Source organism: Cricetulus griseus, chromosome 4 (assembly GCF_003668045.3).
Source record: "Cricetulus griseus strain 17A/GY chromosome 4, alternate assembly CriGri-PICRH-1.0, whole genome shotgun sequence".
NCBI lineage: Eukaryota > Metazoa > Chordata > Mammalia > Rodentia > Cricetidae > Cricetulus > Cricetulus griseus.
This window is the reverse complement of record NC_048597.1, coordinates 134,088,898-134,099,346: the sequence shown is the minus strand read 5'-3', so window position 1 is coordinate 134,099,346 and position 10,449 is coordinate 134,088,898. Positions and strand designations below refer to the sequence as shown.

Here is a 10,449-nt window from a genome sequence, read left to right as displayed (position 1 = left end):
TTCAAGACCAGCCTGGTCTGCAAAGTGAGTTCTAGGACAGCCAGAGCTACACAGAGAAACCCTGTCTCAAAAAACAAAAACAAACAAAAAACCAAAAATAAGAACAACAAAAAAATTGGGGGGCTGGAGAGATGTCTCACTGGTTAAGAACACTAGCTGGTCTACCAGAGGTCCTGAGTTCAATTCCCAGCAACCACATGGTGGCTCACAACCATCTATAATGAGATCTTGTGCCCTCTTCTGGTGTGCAAGCATGCATGCAGACAAGTGTATACATAATAAATAAATAAAATCTTAAAAAAAAGAAAAACAAAAGAAACAATGACATACTGCTCTTACAGAGGACTCAGGCTTGATTCCCGGATCCCGAATGCTCACACAACCTTGTGTAGACCCAGTTCCAGGGAATCCCATCCTCGGTGGGCACCAAGCATTCACGTGGCGTACATACATATACACATACAGGCAAAACGCTCATACATAAAATTAATAAATTTTTGTTTAAGTTATAAGGATGGAGAGATGGCTCAGCATTTGAGAGTACGTGCAGCTCTTGCAGAGGACCAGAGTTCAATTCCCCCACCCACACGGTGGCCCACAGCCACCTGTGACTTCAGAAGGCAATGCAGGAACACAGTACACAGACACCCAGGCTAAACACCCACCCATACACGCAAACTGAAATGCAAACATTATAAAGTTATCTTAAAAGATATACATATAGATAAAATCAACCAGGTAGATGGGTCCAGCCGGACCGTGTGGGTGTGGGATGTGGGAGGGCCGGAGGGTGCAGGAGGAGCCCCGACAGCCTAACCCGGAGGCAGGCTCCTAGGGCCGCCCAGACCCACGCCCTGCTCCCTCCGCCCGGCACCTGCAGGAAGGGCTGGAACCGCCTCTGCGTGCCCGCCGCTCGTTTCCGCCCTCCCGCTCCTCCCACGCGTGCTGCCCGCTAGCGACCCCGCAGCACCGCGGCCCCGATCCAAGGACCCCCGGGTCCCCTCGGCTCCTCCCGGAAGCGTGGCGCGTGGCGGCCCGGCGGCGCGGATTGGACGCGTGGCACCGACACAGACACCCGGGGGGTGGGACGGAGGTGAGCGAGCACCCGCGGAGATGCGATGGGGAGTCGGCTCCGAGTGCCGCCCGCGGCCGCGCGTGGGGGGCCGTGCACGCGGTGGGGGGAGCGCGTGCCCCCGGTGCGCACCCGGGCCGCCGAGCCCGCCCTCCCGCCGGCGTAGGTGGCGGCCGCGGCCGGCGAGTGAAGGGGAGGGGTCGCCCGCGGCCGGCGCCCCGGGACTCTTATTGTGACAGGGTGGCGCGCTGTGCTTAGTCACCGTGACCCGCGCGGCGGAGGCGGAGGCGGAGCGCGGCCATGGCGGGGTGAGTGCGCCGCTCCGGGCCGGGGCCCGGGATCAGGCCCTGCGGGCCCTCCAGGCGTCTGGGCTGCGCCTCCGAGCGAGCGGTGGGGAGGCCGCCGGAGCAGGCGCCGGGCACCGGGTCGTCGCTGCGCAGCCCCCTGCGCAATGCCAGGCCTGTGCTCCGGCAGTGTGGTCACGCGTGACAGTCGCTCACTTACTGGGGCCCTGGTGCGTTCCACCGCCCCCGGCACCCCCACCGTGGTGCTCTCATAGACATCCTAACACCGGGAGGGGGATGCGATTCCAGCCTGAGCCCCAAAACCCTCGCCCCACATCCCCGATTCAAAATATACCGCGTCCCCTGGCCCCAGCTCTCCAGGGGGCTCCTGGGTCCCTGTATAGCCCATGGTGGGCATTCCTGATGCCCACACTTTCTGCCCCAGAACCTTGGCACCCAGTGTTTCCTCTACACTGTATTTTCAGGCCTCCTCTCTCTTCCTGCTGTGTTCCTGGAGCTCTGAACAGTGCCTACTACATACTTGGCAGGCTCTGTAAATTTTGGTGAGGTGTTGAAGAAAGGAATTTGGCTTGTTGGAGGCAGGGAAGGGAAGGATGGCTGGGACAGTGAGCGAAGAGGTTGGAAAGGGGCTGACTTTGTGGGCCTTTGCAGGCCATTGAGGTAGGTTTCCATTCTTGGGCTTGTTGAAAGGTGTTGGGCGATTCTGAGCAGAAAGGGACATGATGTGATATGTTTCTTAGACGAGCCTTCAGGCGAGTGAGTTGGGACTAATTAGTTTGAATGGAGTCAGGATTATGCAGTTTACTTGGCTTGGCAAACTGTTCTAGAAACTTTTGCTTAATTTTTCTAAAGGAAGCCTGACTGGGCATGGCGGCACACACTGTAATCCCAGCACAGAGGAGGATCAGTAGTTCAAGAGCCCGCCTTAGTTAAATGGTGAATTTGAGGCTAACTTGGGCTCCCAAAGACCCTATCTCCAAAAAAAAAAAACAAAAAGGAAAGACAGAAAAGGAAGCGTTGCAAGGTCTGTCCTCACCTATTCCCAGCTCTGTACTCTTCCCTCCCTCCAGGACCCTAACTGCTAGTGGTGGAATTGTAACTTGTCACCCGGAACCCCATGCAGCCAGAACCCAGGCCTAGCGGGGCTCCCCGCAGCAGCCAGTTCCTGCCCCTGTCGTCAAAGTGCCCCGAGGGGGCCGGGGACGCGGTGATGTACGCCTCCACGGAGTGCAAGGCCGAGGTGACGCCCTCCCAGGACGGCAACCGCACCTTCAGCTACACGCTAGAGGACCACACCAAGCAGGCTTTTGGCATCATGAATGAGCTTCGGCTGAGCCAGCAGCTCTGTGATGTGACCCTGCAGGTCAAATACGAGGACATCCCAGCTGCCCAATTCATGGCTCACAAGGTGGTGCTGGCCTCTTCCAGCCCTGTCTTTAAGGCCATGTTCACCAATGGGCTTCGGGAGCAGGGAATGGAGGTGGTGTCCATTGAAGGTATCCACCCTAAGGTCATGGAGAGGCTTATTGAGTTCGCCTACACGGCCTCCATCTCCGTGGGCGAGAAGTGTGTGCTGCACGTGATGAATGGTGCAGTCATGTATCAGATTGACAGTGTGGTCCGAGCCTGCAGCGACTTCCTCGTGCAGCAGCTGGACCCTAGCAATGCCATTGGCATTGCCAACTTCGCTGAGCAGATTGGCTGCACTGAGCTTCACCAGCGTGCCCGGGAGTATATCTACATGCACTTTGGGGAGGTGAGTCAGGGCTGGGGCCTGGGCTCAGCTGTCACCAGGAGTGAGACAGGCCAACATAGCCATCTCCCCTGGAGACTGGAACAGTCATTCAAGTTTGGAGGAAAGCTTCTGTTTGGTATTTTCTTTTTATTTCCTCCTTTTCCCCCATAGAGTCTCATGTAGCCCAGGCTGGCCCTAATCTGGTTATGTAGCCAAGGATGACTTTAAACTCCTGATTCATCTGCCTCTGTCTCTCTCTCTCTTTTTTTAAGATTTATTTATTATGTATACAGCATTCTGCTTCCATTCTGCCTCCATATATGCCTGCACGCCAGAAGAACGCATCAGATCTCATTAGAGATGGTTGTGAGCCACCATGTGGGTGCTGGGAATTGAACTCAGAACCTCTGGAAGAACAGCCAGTGCTCTTAACCTCTGAGCCATCTCTCCAGCCCCTCTGTCTCTTAAGTACTGGAATTACAGACATTCATAATCACAATTGACTTAAGTGGTACTGGGATGGAGCCCAGGGCTTTGTGCTTGAAAAGCCATCCCCAGGACTACTTTTTTTTTTTTTTTTTTTTTTTTTTTTTTTTTTTTTTTTTTTTTTGCTTGTTTGCTTGCTGGCTTGTTTGTTGTGAGACAGGTCTCTTTTTGGAGAAAGGTATCCCTGGCTGTCCTGGAACTCATTCTGTAGACCAGGCTGGCCTGTAACCTGCCTCTCTCTCTTTTAATTCCTGTCCTCAATGTCACATTCTGAGTGCTGAGATCACAGGCAGGTGCCACCATACCTTGATAAAGTAATAATTAATTTTTTACATTTATTTGTGTATGTGGTCATGCACATGGACAGGCTGGTCTTGTGTAGAGGTCAGAGGACACTGGCAGACACTGGTTCTCTCTACCTTAAAATGTTTCTAGGCTTAAACTCTGGTCATATGGCTTGGCAGAAAGTGCCTTTGCCCACAAAGCCATATTGCTGGCCTAAAAACTCAGGTTCTGAGCCCTTAATCTGGGAGGCCCTAGGAACAGGGCCTCAGAAGCCTGCTTTCTCTGGAGTCAGAAGTCAGAACAAACCAGATGTGGTGGCCAGTGCTTTTAATCCCAGCACTCTGGAGAGAGGCAGGTGGATCTCTGAGCATTCCAGGCCACCCTGCGCTCTACAGTGAGACTTAGGGAGAGGGAGAGAGGGAAAGAAGGAAAAGTGTTTCTATATGAACAGGCAGTCAACAAGTATCCATCAGCCTCAGGCTGCAGCCTGGGAACCGCAAGCTGCAGCCTTGCTTGGGCTCTCTTAGTTTCACGTAATGTTACTGGTTTCAATTTCATTTCTTAGAGCCGGAAGTCTTCAAGGGAAGGTAAGATGAGAGTCCCTGACAAAAGCTTGGGCAGCAGCACAGGCTGGCAGTGACCAGCCCAACAAACCCAAGTCTGAAATGCTCCAAAACCTACCTATGTGTCACCCTCAGGTGGATTGGTCCCACCTGACCTCACAGGATGGGTGGTAGTCAAAACAGACGTAACACAGCTTAGTTGACAAAGCACTCGTCCAGCATGCATGAGGCCCTGGGTTCCACCCCCACCGCACATAAACCAGGTGTGGTGGTGCATACCTTTAATCCTAGCACTGAGTGGGCAGACACAGGCAGATCTATGAGTTGGAGGCCAGCTTGCTCTACATAGAGTTCCAGGTCAGTTCAACAATACATACACACCACATAGTGAGTTCCAAGCCAGCTCCCCAATACACACACACACATCCTTCAGGCTGTGTAAGGTTAATATTGGACCAGCATAAATATGTTTATTTATTTAGACTTTGAGGCAGCTGGTTTTCCTGGCCCAGGTTTCTCTGGAAACCAAAATTCTCATGTATCAAGTTCCCAAGTAGTGAGACTTGGACCACCAAGGTCCACTTGATGTTCTGTTTATGTATCATTTTAATCCCTGAGATGTCTCACTGCTTGTATAAAATATTGCTACATCTGAAAAAAATGCCAGTCTGAAACACTGCCTGTCAATCATTTTATATTTTTATTTTATTTTGGGTTTTGGAGACAGGGTTTCTCTGAATAACAGCCCTGGCTGCTCTGGAATTCACTCAGTAGACCAGTTGGTCTGGAACTCAGAGATCTGCCTGCCTCTGCCTCCCAGGTGCTGGCTGGGATTAAAGGTGTGTGTCACCACACTGGCCTCCTATATTTTATTAGTTTAAATTTTATTGTATTTATTTAGAGGGGCATATACATTTCACAGTTCATGTGGTGGTCAGAAGACAACTTGCAAAAGTCGACCCTTTCCTTCAATCAAATGAGCCCCGAGGGTTGAAGTGAAGCCCTCAAAAACCCAACCAGTCAAACAATACTTTTTGAGAGAGGATCTTACTCTGTAGACCAGGCTGCCCTGGAACTCACAGATCCATTCCTGCCTCTCCCTTCCAAGCGCTGGGATTAAAGGCCAGACTGGATTCATTTATTTTATTTGTTTTTGAAACAGGATCTTGCTGCATTGTCTTGGCTGCTCTGGAACTGGCTATGTAGACCAGACTGGCCTTGAATTCACAGGCATCCTTTTGCCTCTACCTCCCGAATGATGGGGGATTACAGGCCTATGCCCCTATGCCTAGCTATACATTTTTAAAAAGTTAAAACCTAAATCAAACAATGCAGATGCCTAAAGAAACCCCACTGTGTGGCCTGTGCAAGGCCCTGTGTGTGGGTGCTTGGCCGGCCAGAGGGCTTCCCAGAGCGCAGCCTCTCACCTGCGCTCCCTGCAGGTGGCCAAGCAGGAGGAGTTCTTCAACCTGTCGCACTGCCAGCTGGCCACGCTCATCAGCCGCGATGACCTGAACGTGCGCTGCGAGTCGGAAGTGTTCCACGCGTGCATCGACTGGGTCAAGTATGACTGCCCTCAGCGGCGCTTCTACGTGCAGGCACTACTGCGGGCCGTGCGCTGCCACGCGCTCACGCCGCGCTTCCTGCAAACACAACTGCAGAAGTGCGAGATCCTGCAGGCCGACGCGCGCTGCAAAGACTACCTGGTGCAGATATTCCAGGAGCTCACGCTGCACAAGCCCACGCAGTCCGTGCCCTGCCGTGCGCCCAAGGTGGGCCGCCTCATCTACACAGCGGGCGGCTACTTCCGACAGTCGCTCAGCTACCTGGAGGCTTACAACCCTAGCGATGGCTCCTGGCTGCGCCTGGCCGACCTGCAGGTGCCGCGCAGCGGACTGGCAGGCTGCGTGGTGGGCGGGCTGCTCTACGCTGTGGGTGGCCGCAACAATTCGCCCGATGGCAATACCGACTCCAACGCCCTGGACTGCTACAATCCCATGACCAACCAGTGGTCTCCCTGTGCCTCTATGAGCGTGCCGCGCAACCGCATCGGGGTAGGGGTCATAGACGGCCACATCTACGCAGTCGGGGGTTCCCATGGCTGCATCCACCACAGCAGCGTGGAGAGGTGAGCACTGGGGCCCAAAGGGAGGGCACCTGCTCTTGTCCCCACCTCCAGAGCCGATGGAATGTTTATCCTCAGTGTCCAGGGTTGGGAAGTGCTGGAGGGGGCTGTCCCAAACCTATAGGAATCATGAGCACGCCGGGGATAACGGGAATTACCACAATACGTTGTGCTAACTGTATAGTCACGTTAAGACGTGATATCTGAACTGGAATGTAGCTGAGTGGTAGGACTCTGGTCCCTGGCTTGAATCCAGTTCTAGGTTCTATCCCCAGTACTGGCAAAGGAGAGAAAGGAAGACAGGAAGGAGCTAGGGATGTGGCTCAGTTGTCAGAGTGTCTCCCTAGCACCACATCACCTGTAATGCCTGGTCAGGAGAATCAGCAATTAAAGGTCATCTTTGGCTGTATGGCAAGTTTAGGGCCAGCCTGGGATACAAGAGACCTTGTCTCCAGACAGACAACTGAACCTCACAAATTTAGGGCTTGGAGCAAGGGCAGGAAAATGAGACAATTTGAAAAAAATGTGTATTTGTGGTGCTGGGAATAGAACCTAGGGACTTGTGCATGGTAAGCCAGCCCTCTACCCTGAGCCATCCCCACCCCCAGCCTGAAAGTGGAATTTTAAACAAATGCCCTAGGGGCCTCTAATGTGTGTGGTCTGTGAATAGGATGGTGGGATGATGTGTCACCCTGAGCGGGCCGCTTTCAAGAAGGACAGGGGCACTATTAATAACTCCAGGAGCACAGGTATGGACTGGATGCCGCCGGGCCAACCGGGATGTGTTCACCCCCATCTCTGATCGTGTTGCTTGGAAGAGTACCGTCTGAGCAGTAGCCTAGTTGTTAGAATTTCTTGGGGTTCTGGAGTTGGACACCTGCTCTGATGTCACTTGGTGATCCTGGATGTCCTACCCCACATTCTGGTGCAAATCTTACTTGTGACATGAGGTCATGAGCTCCATTGAGGTGAAGCACACAGGTGATGCAGCATGAAGGGTAAACCTGCTGAGGTTTAAGGGACCTGGCTGTTGCTTCCATAACTGATGGCTGTGGGCCTCAGTTTCGTCCTCTGGAAATGGAGCTGCTGACTCCCCTCCCTTGAGAGAAATAAAGAGATCAGGGCTAGGGAGACTGAAGCAGGAGGATCTGGAATTCTGGGCTAACCTGGGCTACACAGCAAGACCCTAGCTCTAAAATAGAGTTTTTTAGAAAAAAGTGCTAGTAGATGTTGGGGTTTATTGTAAGGAAGGCCAGCTGTAGTTCCTGGGGTGACCATGGTGTAATCATGTCCTTTGCAGATACGAGCCAGATCGGGATGAGTGGCACCTAGTGGCACCAATGTTGACTCGGAGGATTGGCGTGGGCGTGGCTGTCCTCAACCGCTTGCTGTATGCAGTGGGGGGCTTCGATGGCACTAACCGACTGAACTCAGCGGAGTGTTACTATCCTGAGAGGAATGAGTGGCGGATGATTACAGCGATGAACACCATCCGCAGTGGGGCTGGTGAGTGTGGTGTGTGGGAGAGACCACACCCAACCCAGCCTTGGAGGAGGCTTCCTTCATCTGTCTTCCTCTCTTCCAGATTGTTTTTGTTTTTGTTTTGTTCGAGTCAGGATCATATGTAACAGGCTGTCCTCAAAGTCGTTATGTAGCTGAGGATGACTTTGAACTCATGCTCCTCCTCCTTCAGCCTCTCCAGTGCTGTGACGACAGACCTGCTCCACCACACCAAATTCCAGCTTGGTTTCTAAGGGGTTCCTCCTGGAAAGAGTGATGGAGGGGAGGAAGGTAGCTACTGAGGTCCCCCTTAAACCAGCCTCAAAGTGACCCTCCACTGTGTGCTTCTGTTTAGGGGTCTGTGTGCTGTACAACTGTATCTATGCAGCAGGGGGCTACGATGGGCAGGACCAGCTGAACAGCGTGGAGCGCTACGATGTGGAGACGGAGACCTGGACTTTTGTAGCCCCCATGAAGCATCGGCGGAGTGCACTTGGGATTACTGTGCACCAGGGCAGGATCTATGTCCTCGGTGAGGCCTAGGAGGAGGGTCAGGGTGAAAAAGACTCTCCTGTCCATTTCTTTTCTTTCTCAAGGGTTGGTGCTGAGGATAGAAACTAAGCAACACCTGAATGCTTGGCAAGTGTTCTAGAATTGAGCCACACCCCAACCTCTCACTGGGGGATTCTAGGCAGGGGCTCTAACACTGAGCCACACCCCAACCTCTCACTGGGGGATTCTAGGCAGGGGCTCTAACACTGAGCCACACCCCAACCTCTCACTGGGGGATTCTAGGCAGGGGCTCTAACACTGAGCCACACCCCAACCTCTCACTGGGGGATTCTAGGCAGGAGCTCTAACACTGAGCCACATACCAGCCCCTCATTGGGGGATTCTAGGCAGGAGCTCTAACACTGAGCCACACCCCAGCCCCTCACTGGGGGATTCTAGGCAGGAGCTCTAACACTGAGCCACATACCAGCCCCTCACTGGGGGATTCTAGGCAGGGGCTCTAACACTGAGTCACACCCCACTCCACCCCCCCTTATACCTCACACCTCCACCCTACTTCACTGGGAAGTCTAGGCATTCTACCTCATCTCCATCCATTATAAACAGGTGGCTTTTCTCCTCCTGTTTTCTGGGCATTAGACTGAGTCCTCTAAGGGAGGTGACTATCATCTTCGCTCTCTCTACAGGAGGCTATGATGGCCACACATTTCTGGACAGTGTGGAATGCTATGACCCAGACACTGACACCTGGAGTGAGGTGACCCGTATGACATCTGGCCGCAGTGGGGTGGGTGTTGCCGTCACCATGGAACCCTGTCGGAAGCAAATTGATCAACAGAAGTGTACCTGCTGAAGCACTTGGGTTACCCGACCACTGACAAGAAAAACAGTCCATCCAGACCACTGCTGTCTTTGTACAGAAAGAAAGAAAGAAAGAAAGAAAGAAAGAAAGAAAGAAAGAAAGAAAGAAAGGAAAGGAAAGAAGAATGAAGAGAAAGAAAGAAGAGAAACCAACCAACCAACCAACCCACCAACAGAAATCACAGGGACAGCAGAGGCAGCAGACGAAAGCAACCCCTCCAGGAAGGGCAGCTGGGATGCCTTGTAAATGACACTGTGGAAGACCAGAACTGAAATCCATGTGCCCATTTGTCATAGCCCCCGGAGCATCCAAGACAGCCTGCCTGGGAGGTATGGGATGGGGGACATCCTCACAAGTGAGAGGCCCCTATACCCTCTGGCTGGAGATGAGGCCACCAGCACCCAGATCCCCTTTCAAGTGGGGAAAGGCAAAGCAGGGGACACATATTTTCTTTGATCCCTGCAACTTGGTGATCAATTCTAGGGGAAGAAGAGGCCAGGTGAGGCCAAGGGGCTGAGGCTCCCTCAGGAGCTGTGATTCCCCAGGAACAAGCCTCTCCAGAGAGCACTGGCATCTAAGCCCTGGATAGTTATTTTGTTAAGCAACCCTTTAACTTTCCCATGGAAATTAAAAACAGATTATGCAGTGTCTTGCACACAGGTCCTCAGAGAGCATTTGGAATCCCTCAGGGAGAGACAGCTCTTCTATTGAAACACTCTCAGATCTTGATTGGGGCTGGTATTTGAAGCCCGTCTGTCTTCTCTGCTTACCATTGTCCATTCTGCTTATATAGGGCATCTTGCACCCTCTTGGGCCACACAGTCGTCTTGTCAGTTTTAGGTGCATTAGAAGCCAATGACCTAATTTCTGTGCCACTTCTCCGGGGCCTCCTGTGTTTTGCTTGATTTGAGACAGGGTCTCATGTAGCCCAGGATGGCCTTCAGTTGAGACCCTGAACTCCTGATCCTCCCTCGAGTCTCAGCCTCCTGAGTACTGGGATTAC

At 52.9% G+C, this 10,449-nt stretch overlaps 1 protein-coding gene across 8 annotated transcripts in view; it reads left to right on the top strand.

The window, feature by feature from the left end:
- Positions 1-845: 845 nt before the first annotated feature.
- Positions 846-10,449, top strand: part of Keap1 (kelch like ECH associated protein 1) — a 9,682-nt gene continuing 78 nt past the window's right edge. Inside the window, exons 1-7 of one of the 8 annotated variants that reach the window (XM_035443504.1) lie at positions 846-1,093; positions 1,842-2,037; positions 2,448-3,133; positions 5,889-6,574; positions 7,872-8,077; positions 8,427-8,603; positions 9,271-10,449. The exon at positions 9,271-10,449 is cut by the window's right edge and continues 78 nt beyond it. In XM_035443504.1, the coding sequence (XP_035299395.1) occupies positions 2,495-3,133; positions 5,889-6,574; positions 7,872-8,077; positions 8,427-8,603; positions 9,271-9,437 (1,875 nt within the window). In that variant the 5' untranslated portion in view covers positions 846-1,093; positions 1,842-2,037; positions 2,448-2,494 and the 3' untranslated portion in view covers positions 9,438-10,449. The other 7 variants (XM_027411500.2, XM_027411503.2, XM_027411499.2 and 4 more) reach the window with 7 other exon arrangements.